This window comes from Rhipicephalus microplus, unplaced genomic scaffold (genome assembly GCF_043290135.1).
Source record: "Rhipicephalus microplus isolate Deutch F79 unplaced genomic scaffold, USDA_Rmic scaffold_17, whole genome shotgun sequence".
Lineage (NCBI taxonomy): Eukaryota > Metazoa > Arthropoda > Arachnida > Ixodida > Ixodidae > Rhipicephalus > Rhipicephalus microplus.
The window spans coordinates 5096532-5116019 of record NW_027464590.1 but is presented as its reverse complement, the minus strand read 5'-3'; the positions used below and the strand labels follow the sequence as shown (position 1 = coordinate 5116019).

The following is a 19488-nucleotide window of genomic DNA, read 5'->3' as shown; positions in this document are numbered from 1 at the left end:
CCAAAGGTGCACTGTGATGTTGTGCATCACGGCAGACGGCTTCCGCCGTACGTCGTATTTAAAAGGAAGACTCTCCCAAAAGAGAAGTTCCCTCAGGGAATCGTCGTACGTGCGCAAGAGAAGGGCTGGATGTCCGAGGAACTGGTCGTTGACTGGATTAAGACCGTCTGGGCAAACAGACCTGGAGGGCTGTTACAACGGAAAGCCCTCCTTGTTTTGGACAGCTTTAGGGGCCACTTGACCGACCGCGTCAAGAACCGAGTTGCCGCAACTCGTACGGACTTGGCCGTCATTCCCGGTGGCCTGACGAGTGTGCTGCAGCCGCTCGACGTATGCGTCAACAGACCATTCAAAGTGGAATTTCGCCGATGTTACTCTGAATGGATGGCTGGAGGCGTCCACGAGAAGACCCCTACAGGACGGCTGAAGCGGGCGTCGCTCCAACAGGTGTGTGAATGGATTTTGAATGCGTGGCGTGCCATGTCAGTAGAAGTAGTTGCTAAAAGCTTCAAGGTAACGGGAATTTCGAACTCCATGAACGGCACCGAAGATGACCGTCTCTGGGAAGACGCGGACGCCGAGGCGAGCTCCTCCGAGAACGAGGACAGCGAAATGGAATCCGAATAAAAACATTTCTGGCATGTCATTTGTGACTCTTGCACTCTGCTACTGTTGCATAAACAGTACAGACCTTTGGCCTGTACTGCCTGTACTAAATCGGCCTGATTCGTGTAAGGGCCGCACCTAGCAAAATTTTCGAAAAAAAAGTGCGGCCCTTACACGAGTATATACGGTACAGCTGCTTGCACTAGTTCTGAAAAAGCTTGACAAGTTTTTAGAGCACGAAATTTGATGACATCAGAGCGAAAGCTCATTTATTTAAATTCAAAACGTGCTTCAGTGTTCCTCAAAAGCGAGCAGCCATTCTGATGACTTGCAGTGCAAAACATTTCAGCCGGTCATCGCTAGGAACATGGTTGACCAGAACGAATGTTATACGAAAGATGTCCTCTCACCATGAGGCGGTCCCTGGCTGCGACGCTGGCCAGGACTGGCTGCCTCGGGATCCTCGACGGGCTTGGCCTGCTCGGGGGGGCTCTCCAGGCGCCCCCTCTTGCCACTGCTGTTCTCCTCACCGCTCGAGCCGCTGAGGCCCACCGCTGGGGCTGTGCTGTGGGAAATGAATGTGCACGTTTTTCTTTTTCTGCTTAACTCCGCTCGAGCAAGTGAAACTGCAATGGCAGAATTTTGCTCTTTATAAACAGGCTCTCTCTCTTGCACTGGGTTTACTTAGCGATAAAAGATAACAAGTTTAAGGTCCGACCCAGGTAAATGACCAGCTTTAGAAAAGTACAGACGTAACATTTTCTGGAAGGAGCAAGTTTAGCACAATTATGCTAGCATGGTTACCATGGTAGATAAGTTCCTACCACACAGACTAAAACAGCATCGACATAAAAATGCCGAATGTTTTTCGATTTGAAAGCAAGGATTGCGTCAGCTGCCCACTGCTGATGCAGAGTGCAAATGACTTCATTGCGATGGCAGTCCTCTCGTGAGAATCGATCTACTCAAATGGGAGGCTACCCGGGATACCTAACTTCTACGAGCTAAGCTCCCTAAGGCGTGGATCTGTCCATTCCTTGTATGTACCTTACCGCATATAGTTTCACCTTTGCAAACTGCCCACTACTTCGTACTTGCAAAGATCCCACAATACCCCATCACCAATCGACCACTTTATCAACCATGAAGCCGTTATAATGAAGGCGGAACAAAAGCGACATATAGCTACCACTTACAAATATTAAAATTATTTGTATAAACATATACAGTGTTTATCACGTCTTTTATGATGTAGTGGGCGATATTGGCGGATGGTTCATGGTTTAGCGAAGAAACCCTCCAGTACTTCACCCCACTCATCATTCACTCCTTGGATATGCGGCGATTTTTTTATTTGCTAAGATATCTTTATAAAGATTTTGGGGTATGTTCATACATTAACACTAAAGAAAGTGCACCTTTTCATAAAATTCTGTTCATTGGTTGTAGAGTTACTGAAGTCTAGCCCAATGGTTCACAAGTGTGCCTGATAAAAAGCCGGCACAAATCCCTTAATGTAACAGCTTGCAAACTGGGCTAGATTCACAATGATAGGGCTACTTTCACAAAACTGGGCAAGTTTTGTGCTTTTTTACAATAAAACGTGACTGCAGATGCACTGCCATGGTCATATATAAGAACACAGCAATGTGCAACTTTAATATTGCTAACATCACACTGTGGTCCCAAACTCTAGACTCTAAAACACGGACACAAGCAGAGAAATCAGTAAAGTCTATGTTGCACAAAAAATTAGGACGACTGTGGCTCGCCGTATACCTGAGCTCCGATTGCAAAAAAAAAAAGACTCTGTGAAAAGCTTTTTATCAGTGTTCCTCAGCAATCAAGCTAACACTGAAGAGACTCCTTGCAGCAGGAATTCTGTCGAGGAGAACATGCCACTCATCATTGCTGATGACTAATGCGCATGTCTCAAACCCAACAACACCTCGCCCCCACTATACAGTAAAAAAGCTTTTATGTAGACAGGGCCACACACAACCTCGTGCCCACGAGTTGCCATTGATGGATTCATTAAGAGCGTGCTGTGGTGCTTTCCTAATTTGTATCTGCCAGCCCTATGATCACCTTTCCATTCAATCAGTGGGAATCCCAAAATGTGCTCACGGTGAGAAATACTGTCTTGGCACTGACTGGGCAGGTGGAGTTGCCTGTAGGGTGAACAGGTTCACGACACTACCCTGAATAGCAAGCCATCTGGAAGAGCCTGGCCTTCCAGATGAGGCGCACGAGCCAGGCGAGGCATTCCTGTGCATGCATGATGGGCTGCAGAGGGCCAATTGCGTGACAGGACCGTCAAAACAACCTTTCTAAATAAAAACACTGCGAACTATGAGAGCACTAAGTTCACTGTTTCTTATACTGCACAAACCAACACATACCGTACCATTTCCAATTATTAACAATACGGAATGGCGATAAAGTGGTCAAAAAGTCAGCACAGGCTATTAGTTGCTATAAGTGGCTGGCCAGTGAAGAAAGGGCTCATTTCTTTCTGGAACTACATTCCTTCCATGCCAATAGCAGAAATGCCATAATGCAAGCCATCACACAGGATGAACATGCCTCTCAAGAACTCACGGTCAGGACAAGCTGGCAGGCAGCCTTACGATCCTTCCTCCAGAACGAACTCCCACCAAATGTATTCGTTTAGATCACTACTTATGGATACCATAATCTCGCTACATTAGTAGGGCAACTTCCAGACCCACGTTGAGGCTTCAGTACCTTTATGCTCACATACTTCCCAGGGTTGGCCTGTAACTTATCGGCCCACAGTGGACCACGCCGAATGACATCAGGAATGTAGGGCCAACCTGGAATCCCTCCAAATAGCCTGACAGGAGCTTCGTTAACTGCCTGAAGCTCTCTCTGAAAACCAATCGCACTCTTTAGGGAAGCACAAACACACTCCCTGCCGAATTAATTTACATTGCACAAAATACAACAAACTCCAAATAGACCTCATCGCCAAGCGTACGGTTCCATACCAACTGGCACTGTCCCAGAGCCAATGATCCACAACGTCAATCACTCCAGTCTAACATACATGGGAGGCCTCGGTTAAGAATCTGGGCTCCAAATAGACCTCATCGCCAAGCGTACGGTTCCATACCAACTCTAACTGGCACTGCCCCAGAGCCAATATTCCACAACGTCAATCACTCCAGTCTAACATACATGGGAGGCCTCGGTTGAGAATCTGGGCGAAAAAATCCTCTTTGACCATATACTAACCATCTAAGGGGAGGTCAGTAAAGCCTCACTCTAGACGTGTGGCGGGTTGGGCTGATTGGTATGACATGACGATAGTTATAGCGCGAGAACAGAACGACGGCAAATAGTCTACTTCTTGTCCCTTTGTCATTTTCCCGTTGCCACGCTATAACTATCCTCACTCTAGAACTCAAACCCAAACAAGGCTTTCAAAATATGTTTTTTCTGTCTCTCCACAAAAATCTGAAAATAATGAAGCCAGATATGGTATAGGGCACATTAATTGTACAGTCTAAATGTTGTTTCGCAATTGGGATATGAGTGTGCGGAAAGTAAAGTAGAGGAGAACATCAGTGACCATGCAACCATTGGCCTCGACAAACACTACCAGGCTTGCATGAACATAAATGCCATATAAAGTGGACAATTACAATCATGGCCAGCGCTTGTATTTTACCACACCGACTAAACTTTGGAATTGGGGCATGCACAAAATGGTTGACTTTCTAGCACGGGCGCTTAAATGAATGATAAAATGAAGGTTAATATGGTCGTACAAACCAGCTGGGATTTTCATTTTTGAGCACTTTACAGCTGCGAAAATTTCCATCTCAGAGCAGATTAGAGCAGCTAATTTTGCATCTGGAAGCACATTAAAGCAGCCAACTTCACATCCTCATCAATATGACATACATGAAACTGGCTGCAAGTGCGAAGTCTCTTCCATGGACTTCCCCAAATAATGGTCTTTAGATTATCATACCTGAACACCCGAACCTGTAGATAGGCGGCCAAAACTGCACAAGCATTTTTCTGTCTCTCTCTACTTTCCCATCTCTCTCACTGCAAAAATGCATGCTCACGACAGGGCACAAACTATTTTCTGTGTCAGAGGCATGCGAAGGCCTGTCCTGTAAACAGTGCCCTTTGTTGGAGTCATCATATCTACGCTGCAACACATGCTTTGTTTTAGAAAGTTTACGTTTCACCATTTATCCATCCTGTATTCCCTTGCGATGAGAGACAATATTTGTACGTACGGCAAAATTCTAACTCGCTGTTGTAAAACTTGCCAAGAAAAACGAGAACCGCACTTCCACCAAGCCCTTCATCATGAAGTTCTTAAGCGGCCCTGCAACACTTTTGGAGCATGGTCAGAAAAAGCTGCCAATTGGAAGTAGAGGCTTCCAAAAACACGCGAGCCAAATGTTCTAGCCCATCACGCGGCCTACAATTCTCAATTAATTAAAAAAGTCAGTTAAAAATTGCTTTCTCTTCCTTCGGCAAATTATGAAAGACGCTCGAAAATCACACATGGCAAGCCTATTTATTAGCCGTTGGCTGATTTGAACATGGCACACTCGGTCGTTATAGAGGTCGCAAACGGCCACGACTTGTCCACGGGTGCGCGCATGATCTCATTGAAAAACCCACAAAAAAAATTAAAAAGTGCTCAAAGTCACGAAGCGCGCGTGACATACTTTGTTTGCCGCTCACATTTTTGCGGCATTGAATTTCTGAGGCAATGAGCTCTTCCAGTGAATTAATTTCATGATGACTCAAAAAAGTGTTTCAGGGCCCCTCAAAAGAGTGATTTTGCATACGAGAGAAAGCAGAAGAATGAGTGCTTGCTAATACAAGTTTCCTACAACTAGACCTTTTCAACTATATGTGAAAGCTTAGGTCCTCTTGTGTCGCTGTGTCATTGGACCTGCTTTTTCCTAGCATTGTCAAGAAGAGCTTAAAAACAATGGGGCACACAAACATGTCTTACCAAACCAATAACGATGCACTTTGCACAGGCAGCTACAGCTGCCACGACGATTTTCAAAAAGGACCTTTGTCAGTGATTCAAACTAGGCCGTGCATAAGCAGGATTTCACTGGTTAAAGTACGATTTATTTTAGATAAATTAAGAAGTACACTTTGTATAGCTCCAAATTCATTTTTATAAAGTATGTAACAGGTGCGGTAGGACAAAAAATGATTGTGAATTATTTCGAATGCATGTGCAAAGTCAGCGTAATTTTCACACCCCCTTATAGAAGGTCTAAAATTGCAAAAACAGTATGCAAATAAGTACAATGATTAACCTGTTTCTACTGACAATAAACATTAGGCTGACTTTAGCACTAATCGCACTGCGCCTTCCTCGTTCAGCCAGCACTATTGACAGCTTCGCATTCAGTCAGTGTGAGGTCAAAATATGCCTACGTGGAGCAAGCAGAGCTCAGCATGCCCGACGAGGGTCTTGGGCCAAACACCGCAAGACGCTTCCGAAGCCTTGCGAGTTTTTCACGCCACAGCCGCCATGCGAGTGCGTCACGCCGCTGCCGCCGTGAGGGTGATCTACGCCGCAGAAAGACAATCGGATGACAAGGTTGTCAACCAATCTTCTCAAACAAAAGCCTTGCAGACTACATGACACTAACATAGCGAAATGGTTTATTCTATTTAGCAATCAGTACATTACCACTCCTGATAAGAAACAGTATGGTACAGTATTAAAGTAGTCAAAAAGTTAGCACATGCTAAAACACAGCTGAATCGTATTGAAAGAAGGGATTTGTGAGGGTTCATTTTTACTTTACCCAACCATTCTGAAAGCAAGCAAATCTCAGAGCAATAGAAGGTACAGAGAATGTTAACTGTACTGTGTAATGTTAAGTGTACTATGTTGACTGTACAGAGCTAGATAACATTCAGCATAACGAAACCAGATTTCTGTTCCTTCTACATACCTTCCCGCTCTCTCTTCTATTACACAGCTTGGCAAAAGCGATCCCTGCGCCACAGGTTTTATTTCTCTTCAAAAAGAATTGAAAGCAAATTTTTGTACATTAAATACTATGATTATACACTAAATCTCGTGAAAATAATTATGGACAAACAATTATAAAGAAAAGAAGCTTGATGAATTATTTGAAAATGCGTGGGAAAGTTCTCTCCTCGTGGTACTGTCAGCTCTAAAAAGGTGAGTATGAAGTAAGAAATGTTTCAATTGACATCAGCAAGCAGGTGGCGTGCAAGCACAGCAGGCCATTCATTACATTGCATGGCCACAAAAAGCCTTGATCGCCACGACAGATTTCATGTAGTCTATGCCCATGCTCCTTTCGTATGCTGTCTGCAAGCCGCTAATAGTGTCCAGTGTGTTTCTTTTTTCCTGCTGATATACTGTCAGACACCAGCTGCTTGACCTTACACCTGTGTCCCTACATTCGCGAAATAGAAAGTGTCGGGGTACCAGCACACTCTGGAGACTACTCGCCTGAATGCTCGAGTTTTTTTTTGTCAATCGGACAGGTGAGCCATTCATTTCAGGGAGGCTTGCAAGAGATTAGCTGGTCTGTTTTCACGACATCCCCAATCATCATAAACTAGAGTGGAGGGCTTACTTCCCCCCTGCACAAGTAAGTCAACCAAGGCACAGGAATGCATCGGAAGAAAACTGCAGATGCAATTTTTCCAGCCCATATGTGCTGAGCAACATATCACCGGAAGATATTAAGCCAAATGCAAATGGTGCCACGGCCGGATACTATGCGTGATTGTTTCCCCGGGCAGTGGGAAGTTGTTGACCAGCTCAGATCCAGTAAGACATGGGTCGTGGAATGGGCAACACAGGTTGCCATGAACAACATGGAATCATCTGCACCTACCTTCTAATGAAAATTTTCCGTCGAGCCTTACTTACACCAGCAGACCACTACGACACTAAAAGCAGCTGTTGTGGTACAAGTATAGCTTTGAACCACTTTCCTATATTCGAGCCACCCATGCACGCAAAGCCGCTCGTGGTCGCCTTCTGGCCTCCCAAGAAAACCAACAGCGTCGATAAGATCAAGGACACCGCTATGTGCACTTTTCGCCCGGTTCGTTGGTTCTGCTCTGGTCTCCCACCGGGCAGGTTGGCCTGTAAAACTGCTCCCTCAGTACACAGGACCATACAAAGTGCTTCGTGAGGTGACTCCCGTCACTTATGAAATCGCTCCTGCTGCCTCGTTTTCATCCACCCCTCGAAACAGCGAAATCATACATGTCACACATCTGAAGCAGTACCACTCTCCCACTGACGTCCAGATGCGCCGGTACGGCACCTTTACCGACGGTAGTTCTACATGTAGGCTGCCACTGTGCAAATTGTCAATGCACGTATGCATCCGACGAATGAAGGTCGCTTGCTGCTCGAGCGACGAGCCAGACTGGCCAGTGCTGCAACCACTCTTGCAAATATATTTTGCAAATATTGTGGGCATTTACAACACACTTCTTCATTACCTTTACATAACCATCATCACATGGTGTTCCTCATCTTCATCGTTGGTGCATATAACCTTTGAGTCTGTTCTGTGCCTCGATGTGACAGTTTTTGGCCACGTCTACCAGGCCTAAAAAGGCGTGTAAAGGACTACATCTCAAGTGATGGAGGTTACTCCTCGATTCCCTGTCCCCGCTCACCCGCTTTACTTCTTGGAGCTTCACTCAAGTAGTCGTTTGGGCTACGTGCCCACCAGCACGCCACAGGACGAACCCTCAGGTGCTTCTCCCTTTAACCCTCGGGCTACGACTGCCACAGCTACTCACTCTTGAATCGTCAGTGGACCCCCTTGCGAGCCCCCTCTGTTTTCTGGACTCTGAAATGAGGACACGGACTGGCTACACCAATATGACATAGTGAATGCAGCGAACTGTTGGGTCGATCCACACAATCTCCGCCACATCTCCTTTTTATCTTACTGGCATGACGAAGACTTGGTTTTTTAATTACCAGATCGACTTTCTCGACTGGGACGTCTTCAAAGAACATCTGCGACAAGACTTTGCTAGTCCAGCAGTTCGAGCCAGCCTGGCAAAGAGAACTCTTGATGGTCGCAAACAACTACGCGAGTCTTATACCGCATATATCGAGGATGTTCTCTCTCTTTGTCAACGTGTCAACACCTTCATGACCGAGACAAAGTGCACCATCTGCTCAAAGGCATAGGTTCTGTTGCCTTCAATGCTTTGGTCGCAAACGACCCAACTACCGTTGCTTGATTGATGTTTTATTTTATTTATTACATACTGCCAATACCTTTAGGAATTATTGCAGGAAGGACACAAACTATAAACAAATAAGGAAAAAAGACAAAAGAAAAAACACTGCGAAATAACTTTTTTTTTCTTTTTTTCCCTTTTTTTGTACTGAATGGCAAAGTTAAGATAAACAGGAAAATGCACATCAGCTAAACATTTATACACAACTGTGAAATCTGTTTAGTGCTGACACATATCATTATACTTGCGATTATACAATCATAATTACACATTAGTACGTAAGCTTTACAAAAAATACGAAAAAAAAAATACATTCTATGCACAGGTAGTGGAATGTAGGTAGCAGAATAAATACCAATAGTAGTATACATCGCTAAGGAAAAAGGCAAAAAATTTGTAGTTTTATGTTTGTGCATCATGTAAGTAACATTCAAGTAGTGATAAAAAGGTAGTTAGTGAGGTGGTATTGGTAATAGTAGAAGGTAAGTCATTCACTGTCATATGGCTAGTGGAAAGAAAGTATTTAAAGCAATTTGTATGAAAGCGATATTCATTTAGGGTGTATGAGTGCTTTAGTAGAGTTATTCTTGTGTCAGAAATAGAGATATACCGTATTTACTCGCATAATCCTCGCACTCGCATAATTCTCGCAACCCCCCCACATCGCCCTAGAAAAATACGAAAAAATTTTTTCCTCGAGTAATTATCGCACCCCCGAAAACTGCCGCAATAATGTCTGCTCGTTCCAGCCACTGATGATGATAGCGCGCGCCATTTGGCGCCATCTCTTAAGCATCAAGCGTACTATTGCACGGAGATTCAAACCAATCCAAGCCAAACCGAAGTGGCCAGTGCGCGTTGCGGCGTGTTTTGTATGTTGCGTCGGTTATCTTGGCACGTTATGGGGAGATACTGAAGCCACACGGCTGCTTCAAGTTGCAAGTGATAGATCATACGCTAAACAACGGCAACAGGGCCGCCGGTAGGCCTTTCGGAGCCTACGAGTTTTGTGTTCGCTACTGGTGACGGCAGCTGAAAGCCACCAAGACGCGTTGGGCCTGCCGTGTGCCTAAAACTGGGTTTGATGGTAAATTAGAAGTGTGGCAGCCTGGGCTAGTTGGTATGGCATGACGATAGTTATAGCGCGAGAACAGAACGACGACGCAGAGACAAGAAGGACACGAGCGCTAACTTCCAACTGAGTTTATTGCGCAGAGCACGAAAATATATAGAGGAGACAGTAACCATGTGATAAAAACCATATGGCACAAAGAGCAGAACATGAATAAGAAAAAAACCAAAAACAAACAACACAAAAACAAAGGCACTGAAAAACAGCAAAGAAAAATCTAGAAGAAAACGAAACAGAAAGGTAAAGATAATATAACTACCTGCCCGCACCGAAACCTTCGAGGAACCTGCGTTCCTTCTCGGACAAAGCCACGGAAGCCTTTCTAACACAAGGCACCTGTTCGCGTGCCATCTGCGCGGCCTCGACAATGACTCGGGTGCTTTCATCTCTGTGGTTGTACAGCGTCGCTGTGTCCCTCTACCTCTAGTCAGTGATCTTCTATTGGTAAAAATGGGCAAAAAACTGCAGCAAAAGTTAGAAGGCTCGCATGTCGTCAAAATATTCAGATACGTGGATGATTTCTTGGTTCTTGTAAATTGTAATTCTTCTATGTTTCACTCGTTTGCGACTCAAACTATAGGTGTGTTCGAAGATTGTTTAAAGCCTCTTGTGTTGACACATGAAATACCCGATAATGACAAGTTACGCTTTTTGGATTTAAATCTGGTTTTTAGCTCACAGCACATTTGTTGGTGTTATGAACCACGTGCGCAGAAACCTCTACTTCCCTTTTCTTCCGCTCACAGTAAGATAGTTAAGCGAGGCATAGCACGAACCTGCCTTGAGAATGCTTTAAATAGGTCGTGCGCCCACAATATCTCTGCGAGCTTCAAAGCTCAAGTTTCCCGGCTTAAGGCTTCAGGTTTCCCCGAGGCGTTTATCGCGTCTGTTGCAGAGACGATCCTGCGAACTTATTAAGGCAGAACAGAGGAAGCGACGGAATCTGCGCAACACGGATACGAAACATGAAAGGATAGCCGTGATTCCATACATACACCAGATAACACACAGCCTCAAAAAAATTGGAAAAAGAGTTGGAGTTCGTGTCCTGTTCTCGGCACCATTCAAAATATTCAGCCTCACCAAATCTACAAAGCCCCTGAAAACGCAGTCATCAACGGAATGCAGAGTTCAACATCGAAAAACAGGTATGCGGCCTGCTCCTGGGAAGTTGTCCATAGGACCCCCCTTTCATGTGGTGCTTGTTATGTCGGAACGACCGGAAGGTGTCTGAACGATCCGCTGAGAGAACACGCGAACAGTGTTAGAAACAGGAAAGATGGTTTTCTTGCCCAGCACGGCACTGAGTGCAATTGTGTTCTCCTCTTCAAGGACCCAGCGACGCTGTACAAACAGAGACGAAAGCACCCGAGTCATTGTCGAGGCCGCGCAGATGGCACGCGAACAGGTGCCTTATATTAGCAAGCCCTTCGTAGCTTTGTCCGAGAAGGAACTCAGGTTCCTCGAAGGTTTCGGTGCGGGCAGGTAGTTATATTATCTTTACCTTTCTGTTTCGTTTTCTTCTAGATTTTTCCTTGCTGTTTTTCAGTGCTTTTTTTTTTTTAACTGATGTTCTGCTCTTTGTGCCATACGGTTTTTATCACATGGTTACTGTCTCCTCTATATATTTTCGTGCTCTGCGCAATAAACTCAGTTGGAAGTTAGCGCTCGTGTCTTTCGTGTCCTTGTTTCTGTGTCGTCGTTTTGTTCTCGCGCTATAACTATCGTCATTGATGGTAAACTTTATTTCTTCAGAAGAAAACTTTTCAGAAGTATGCTTCAGCCTCGAGAGACTGTGGTTTCATTTTCAAACTATGAAAACACACCGTTTGGTGTAGAATAGTGGAAATAGAGCAGGCTGTAGCACTATCGATCATTCAGCACAGCTGTCACATCACTGCCTTCTGTCACAGCCCTTGCGCTAGATGGCAAATGAGCTGTAGCACTTGACGCATTATCGATAACAGATTTCTATAAAGAAAAACTATAGAATACCATTGAATGTTCAGGTATCTCTAGCAAACACATGAAAAGTGAAGCAACATCACTGCAAAATAAAATAATTTAAAAACAATATGAAAGAATACATACGGAGAGTCCTGTACAGATGACTCTGGGCTGTAAAGGCGACGCCCACACCAGCGCGACGACGGCCGCCCTAAGAAAAAGTAAGACCGCAAGTTCAAGATGCTAAGCTGCACTGAATGACGAGAATGCTTTGACGACATGTAAAAAAAAAATGTATTACATGATGTTCAAGCAGCCCACTTTTCTATTGTTTGAAGAGGTCAATTTCTTCGTTATTATACAGGCGACAACTTAGGTGCATTAAAGTTGCTGACCACAGGTGCCCTGTCTCTGCCTTGCTATTCCAGGAGAGAGCGAACAAAAAAAGGCAAGAAAGAAAAAAGGTCGTGAGTGTGTTCTACACTAGACTGTACAGACACAAGCAACACTGTAGTGTAGACCACAAATCATGCTGGTAATTGTCTACAGACATAACTTACAGCTACTAATGCACCATTCTAAAAAAATTATCAGTGAATTAACAAGGCACAAATACAGCCATAGTCTTCATGAGGCAAGCCGTCCTCATCGAAGTTGCTAGTTGCACCCGGACCACTGGTGGCACAGTGTTCTTTGCACGGCAGCCATTACGCTTAAGAAGGATCTGTAGTAATACTGATTGTTGGCCTAGTTGGTATTTACTTAATGGCATGATTTGGCCGCAAAAGAGACACACACAAGAAAAGGAACACTCAAACGACAAGCACAGGCGGCTAGTTGCAACAATGGAACTGACAATGATGTCGACGCTTGATAGGAAGTCCGGAGAAGACACACACGAAGAGAGGCCAGTTGCACTAGAAATATATTGTAATAATACTGATTGTTGGCCTAGTTGGTATTTACTTAATGGCATGATTTGGCCGCAAAAGAGACACACACAAGAAAAGGAACACTCAAACGACAAGCACAGGCGGCTAGTTGCAACAATGGAACTGACAATGATGTCGACGCTTGATAGGAAGTCCGGAGAAGACACACACGAAGAGAGGCCAGTTGCACTAGAAATATATTGTAATAATACTGATTGTTGGCCTAGTTGGTATTTACTTAATGGCATGATTTGGCCGCAAAAGAGACACACACAAGAAAAGGAACACTCAAACGACAAGCACAGGCGGCTAGTTGCAACAATGGAACTGACAATGATGTCGACGCTTGATAGGAAGTCCGGAGAAGACACACACGAAGAGAGGCCAGTTGCACTAGAAATATATTGTAATAATACTGATTGTTGGCCTAGTTGGTATTTACTTAATGGCATGATTTGGCCGCAAAAGAGACACACACAAGAAAAGGAACACTCAAACGACAAGCACAGGCGGCTAGTTGCAACAATGGAACTGACAATGATGTCGACGCTTGATAGGAAGTCCGGAGAAGACACACACGAAGAGAGGCCAGTTGCACTAGAAATATATTGTAATAATACTGATTGTTGGCCTAGTTGGTATTTACTTAATGGCATGATTTGGCCGCAAAAGAGACACACACAAGAAAAGGAACACTCAAACGACAAGCACAGGCGGCTAGTTGCAACAATGGAACTGACAATGATGTCGACGCTTGATAGGAAGTCCGGAGAAGACACACACGAAGAGAGGCCAGTTGCACTAGAAATATATTGTAATAATACTGATTGTTGGCCTAGTTGGTATTTACTTAATGGCATGATTTGGCCGCAAAAGAGACACACACAAGAAAAGGAACACTCAAACGACAAGCACAGGCGGCTAGTTGCAACAATGGAACTGACAATGATGTCGACGCTTGATAGGAAGTCCGGAGAAGACACACACGAAGAGAGGCCAGTTGCACTAGAAATATATTGTAATAATACTGATTGTTGGCCTAGTTGGTATTTACTTAATGGCATGATTTGGCCGCAAAAGAGACACACACAAGAAAAGGAACACTCAAACGACAAGCACAGGCGGCTAGTTGCAACAATGGAACTGACAATGATGTCGACGCTTGATAGGAAGTCCGGAGAAGACACACACGAAGAGAGGCCAGTTGCACTAGAAATATATTGTAATAATACTGATTGTTGGCCTAGTTGGTATTTACTTAATGGCATGATTTGGCCGCAAAAGAGACACACACAAGAAAAGGAACACTCAAACGACAAGCACAGGCGGCTAGTTGCAACAATGGAACTGACAATGATGTCGACGCTTGATAGGAAGTCCGGAGAAGACACACACGAAGAGAGGCCAGTTGCACTAGAAATATATTGTAATAATACTGATTGTTGGCCTAGTTGGTATTTACTTAATGGCATGATTTGGCCGCAAAAGAGACACACACAAGAAAAGGAACACTCAAACGACAAGCACAGGCGGCTAGTTGCAACAATGGAACTGACAATGATGTCGACGCTTGATAGGAAGTCCGGAGAAGACACACACGAAGAGAGGCCAGTTGCACTAGAAATATATTGTAATAATACTGATTGTTGGCCTAGTTGGTATTTACTTAATGGCATGATTTGGCCGCAAAAGAGACACACACAAGAAAAGGAACACTCAAACGACAAGCACAGGCGGCTAGTTGCAACAATGGAACTGACAATGATGTCGACGCTTGATAGGAAGTCCGGAGAAGACACACACGAAGAGAGGCCAGTTGCACTAGAAATATATTGTAATAATACTGATTGTTGGCCTAGTTGGTATTTACTTAATGGCATGATTTGGCCGCAAAAGAGACACACACAAGAAAAGGAACACTCAAACGACAAGCACAGGCGGCTAGTTGCAACAATGGAACTGACAATGATGTCGACGCTTGATAGGAAGTCCGGAGAAGACACACACGAAGAGAGGCCAGTTGCACTAGAAATATATTGTAATAATACTGATTGTTGGCCTAGTTGGTATTTACTTAATGGCATGATTTGGCCGCAAATCATGCCATTAAGTAAATACCAACTAGGCCAACAATCAGTATTATTACAATATATTTCTAGTGCAACTGGCCTCTCTTCGTGTGTGTCTTCTCCGGACTTCCTATCAAGCGTCGACATCATTGTCAGTTCCATTGTTGCAACTAGCCGCCTGTGCTTGTCGTTTGAGTGTTCCTTTTCTTGTGTGTGTCTCTTTTGCGGCCAAATCATGCCATTAAGTAAATACCAACTAGGCCAACAATCAGTATTATTACAATATATTTCTAGTGCAACTGGCCTCTCTTCGTGTGTGTCTTCTCCGGACTTCCTATCAAGCGTCGACATCATTGTCAGTTCCATTGTTGCAACTAGCCGCCTGTGCTTGTCGTTTGAGTGTTCCTTTTCTTGTGTGTGTCTCTTTTGCGGCCAAATCATGCCATTAAGTAAATACCAACTAGGCCAACAATCAGTATTATTACAATATATTTCTAGTGCAACTGGCCTCTCTTCGTGTGTGTCTTCTCCGGACTTCCTATCAAGCGTCGACATCATTGTCAGTTCCATTGTTGCAACTAGCCGCCTGTGCTTGTCGTTTGAGTGTTCCTTTTCTTGTGTGTGTCTCTTTTGCGGCCAAATCATGCCATTAAGTAAATACCAACTAGGCCAACAATCAGTATTATTACAATATATTTCTAGTGCAACTGGCCTCTCTTCGTGTGTGTCTTCTCCGGACTTCCTATCAAGCGTCGACATCATTGTCAGTTCCATTGTTGCAACTAGCCGCCTGTGCTTGTCGTTTGAGTGTTCCTTTTCTTGTGTGTGTCTCTTTTGCGGCCAAATCATGCCATTAAGTAAATACCAACTAGGCCAACAATCAGTATTATTACAATATATTTCTAGTGCAACTGGCCTCTCTTCGTGTGTGTCTTCTCCGGACTTCCTATCAAGCGTCGACATCATTGTCAGTTCCATTGTTGCAACTAGCCGCCTGTGCTTGTCGTTTGAGTGTTCCTTTTCTTGTGTGTGTCTCTTTTGCGGCCAAATCATGCCATTAAGTAAATACCAACTAGGCCAACAATCAGTATTATTACAATATATTTCTAGTGCAACTGGCCTCTCTTCGTGTGTGTCTTCTCCGGACTTCCTATCAAGCGTCGACATCATTGTCAGTTCCATTGTTGCAACTAGCCGCCTGTGCTTGTCGTTTGAGTGTTCCTTTTCTTGTGTGTGTCTCTTTTGCGGCCAAATCATGCCATTAAGTAAATACCAACTAGGCCAACAATCAGTATTATTACAATATATTTCTAGTGCAACTGGCCTCTCTTCGTGTGTGTCTTCTCCGGACTTCCTATCAAGCGTCGACATCATTGTCAGTTCCATTGTTGCAACTAGCCGCCTGTGCTTGTCGTTTGAGTGTTCCTTTTCTTGTGTGTGTCTCTTTTGCGGCCAAATCATGCCATTAAGTAAATACCAACTAGGCCAACAATCAGTATTATTACAATATATTTCTAGTGCAACTGGCCTCTCTTCGTGTGTGTCTTCTCCGGACTTCCTATCAAGCGTCGACATCATTGTCAGTTCCATTGTTGCAACTAGCCGCCTGTGCTTGTCGTTTGAGTGTTCCTTTTCTTGTGTGTGTCTCTTTTGCGGCCAAATCATGCCATTAAGTAAATACCAACTAGGCCAACAATCAGTATTATTACAATATATTTCTAGTGCAACTGGCCTCTCTTCGTGTGTGTCTTCTCCGGACTTCCTATCAAGCGTCGACATCATTGTCAGTTCCATTGTTGCAACTAGCCGCCTGTGCTTGTCGTTTGAGTGTTCCTTTTCTTGTGTGTGTCTCTTTTGCGGCCAAATCATGCCATTAAGTAAATACCAACTAGGCCAACAATCAGTATTATTACAATATATTTCTAGTGCAACTGGCCTCTCTTCGTGTGTGTCTTCTCCGGACTTCCTATCAAGCGTCGACATCATTGTCAGTTCCATTGTTGCAACTAGCCGCCTGTGCTTGTCGTTTGAGTGTTCCTTTTCTTGTGTGTGTCTCTTTTGCGGCCAAATCATGCCATTAAGTAAATACCAACTAGGCCAACAATCAGTATTATTACAATATATTTCTAGTGCAACTGGCCTCTCTTCGTGTGTGTCTTCTCCGGACTTCCTATCAAGCGTCGACATCATTGTCAGTTCCATTGTTGCAACTAGCCGCCTGTGCTTGTCGTTTGAGTGTTCCTTTTCTTGTGTGTGTCTCTTTTGCGGCCAAATCATGCCATTAAGTAAATACCAACTAGGCCAACAATCAGTATTATTACAATATATTTCTAGTGCAACTGGCCTCTCTTCGTGTGTGTCTTCTCCGGACTTCCTATCAAGCGTCGACATCATTGTCAGTTCCATTGTTGCAACTAGCCGCCTGTGCTTGTCGTTTGAGTGTTCCTTTTCTTGTGTGTGTCTCTTTTGCGGCCAAATCATGCCATTAAGTAAATACCAACTAGGCCAACAATCAGTATTATTACAATATATTTCTAGTGCAACTGGCCTCTCTTCGTGTGTGTCTTCTCCGGACTTCCTATCAAGCGTCGACATCATTGTCAGTTCCATTGTTGCAACTAGCCGCCTGTGCTTGTCGTTTGAGTGTTCCTTTTCTTGTGTGTGTCTCTTTTGCGGCCAAATCATGCCATTAAGTAAATACCAACTAGGCCAACAATCAGTATTATTACAATATATTTCTAGTGCAACTGGCCTCTCTTCGTGTGTGTCTTCTCCGGACTTCCTATCAAGCGTCGACATCATTGTCAGTTCCATTGTTGCAACTAGCCGCCTGTGCTTGTCGTTTGAGTGTTCCTTTTCTTGTGTGTGTCTCTTTTGCGGCCAAATCATGCCATTAAGTAAATACCAACTAGGCCAACAATCAGTATTATTACAATATATTTCTAGTGCAACTGGCCTCTCTTCGTGTGTGTCTTCTCCGGACTTCCTATCAAGCGTCGACATCATTGTCAGTTCCATTGTTGCAACTAGCCGCCTGTGCTTGTCGTTTGAGTGTTCCTTTTCTTGTGTGTGTCTCTTTTGCGGCCAAATCATGCCATTAAGTAAATACCAACTAGGCCAACAATCAGTATTATTACAATATATTTCTAGTGCAACTGGCCTCTCTTCGTGTGTGTCTTCTCCGGACTTCCTATCAAGCGTCGACATCATTGTCAGTTCCATTGTTGCAACTAGCCGCCTGTGCTTGTCGTTTGAGTGTTCCTTTTCTTGTGTGTGTCTCTTTTGCGGCCAAATCATGCCATTAAGTAAATACCAACTAGGCCAACAATCAGTATTATTACAATATATTTCTAGTGCAACTGGCCTCTCTTCGTGTGTGTCTTCTCCGGACTTCCTATCAAGCGTCGACATCATTGTCAGTTCCATTGTTGCAACTAGCCGCCTGTGCTTGTCGTTTGAGTGTTCCTTTTCTTGTGTGTGTCTCTTTTGCGGCCAAATCATGCCATTAAGGATCTGTAGCAATGGTGAATACAGAGTGAAATTTCAATGCAACAAATCTCAAAGAACCGCCAAATATTATCCTTTATTGTGAAGTTTTTTTTAATGAAAGTAATAAAACTTTGCACAAAAATAGTAAAGATTAACACATGAGCCGCATACCCATGCTGTGTATACATTATCGAGCAACCACATTATGCTCAAATAAGTGCGAAAAAACAAACTCGAAGTAATACAGAACCAGTGCACGTTTATTTGAAAAAGAGGGCAGTCTATCTTGATGTGAGCAGCTCGACTGCTGGAAAATAAACTATTACGGTAAGCAGGCGCGTCCTTCTTACACACTGCGAAATGTTAGCAGTTAATACGAATGCTTCACGTTGGTTTGCGTACACTGTTTCAACGTCGTCTTTACTCTCGTCGTAGTGTCCTTACCACAATGGATGATACGGATCTTATCGGTCATTAGCCAAGTTCACATGCACGCTTTGTTGAAGCACTGTAGGTTGTGTGAACGTTGATACAGCATGAACGAGTTATCAGAGACTTCAACCAATAGGTCTCTCGTATTGCGTTTTTAACCGTCTAAGCATTACTCTCGTGCTGTTTCCGTAACTCATCTTGAATGTTCAACCACCAACAAAAAGGCTAGAAACCAGCCCACATGTCAAGCTGCCTGACAAAAGCAAGGATGACGGGGCAAAGCCTAACTTGAAAAGCAAGTTCCAGACGATGATGATGACAACAGGGCTATCGCACAATTGAATAGTGCAGGCAAAGAGAAATATGTCAGCATTCTCATCATGACGAGAGTGGCAGCCACGGGACTGGGCATAATGTTTACAGCCGTGAATAGCTTCTTAAAGTCGTCATTCATTATTTTGGAGTGTTCTGAAAATGTAAGGGAGATAAAATTCGATGAATTATTCTGAAACATGCAATATTCTGAAATTTGTAGTAGTGAAACATTTTTACAATTAACCAATGAACATTTGGAGGGGAATTTTCGAAAAAAACCATTATATTG

At 44.0% G+C, this 19488-nt stretch overlaps 1 protein-coding gene across 11 annotated transcripts in view; it reads right to left on the bottom strand.

Moving 5' to 3' along the window:
- LOC142785024 (uncharacterized) overlaps positions 1 to 19488 on the bottom strand; it is a 424940-nt gene that overhangs the window by 160323 nt on the left and 245129 nt on the right. For 9 of the 11 annotated variants that reach the window (XM_075883440.1, XM_075883442.1, XM_075883443.1 and 6 more), the window contains 3 exons: positions 12107 to 12173; positions 6058 to 6192; positions 1017 to 1171 (listed from right to left, as the gene is read on the bottom strand). The exons of 1 other annotated variant lie outside the window; for it this stretch is intronic. In XM_075883440.1, the coding sequence (XP_075739555.1) occupies positions 1017 to 1171; positions 6058 to 6192; positions 12107 to 12173 (357 nt within the window). The remainder of the gene's footprint in view (positions 1 to 1016; positions 1172 to 6057; positions 6193 to 12106; positions 12174 to 19488) is intronic. One more of the 11 variants, XM_075883446.1, reaches the window with a different exon arrangement.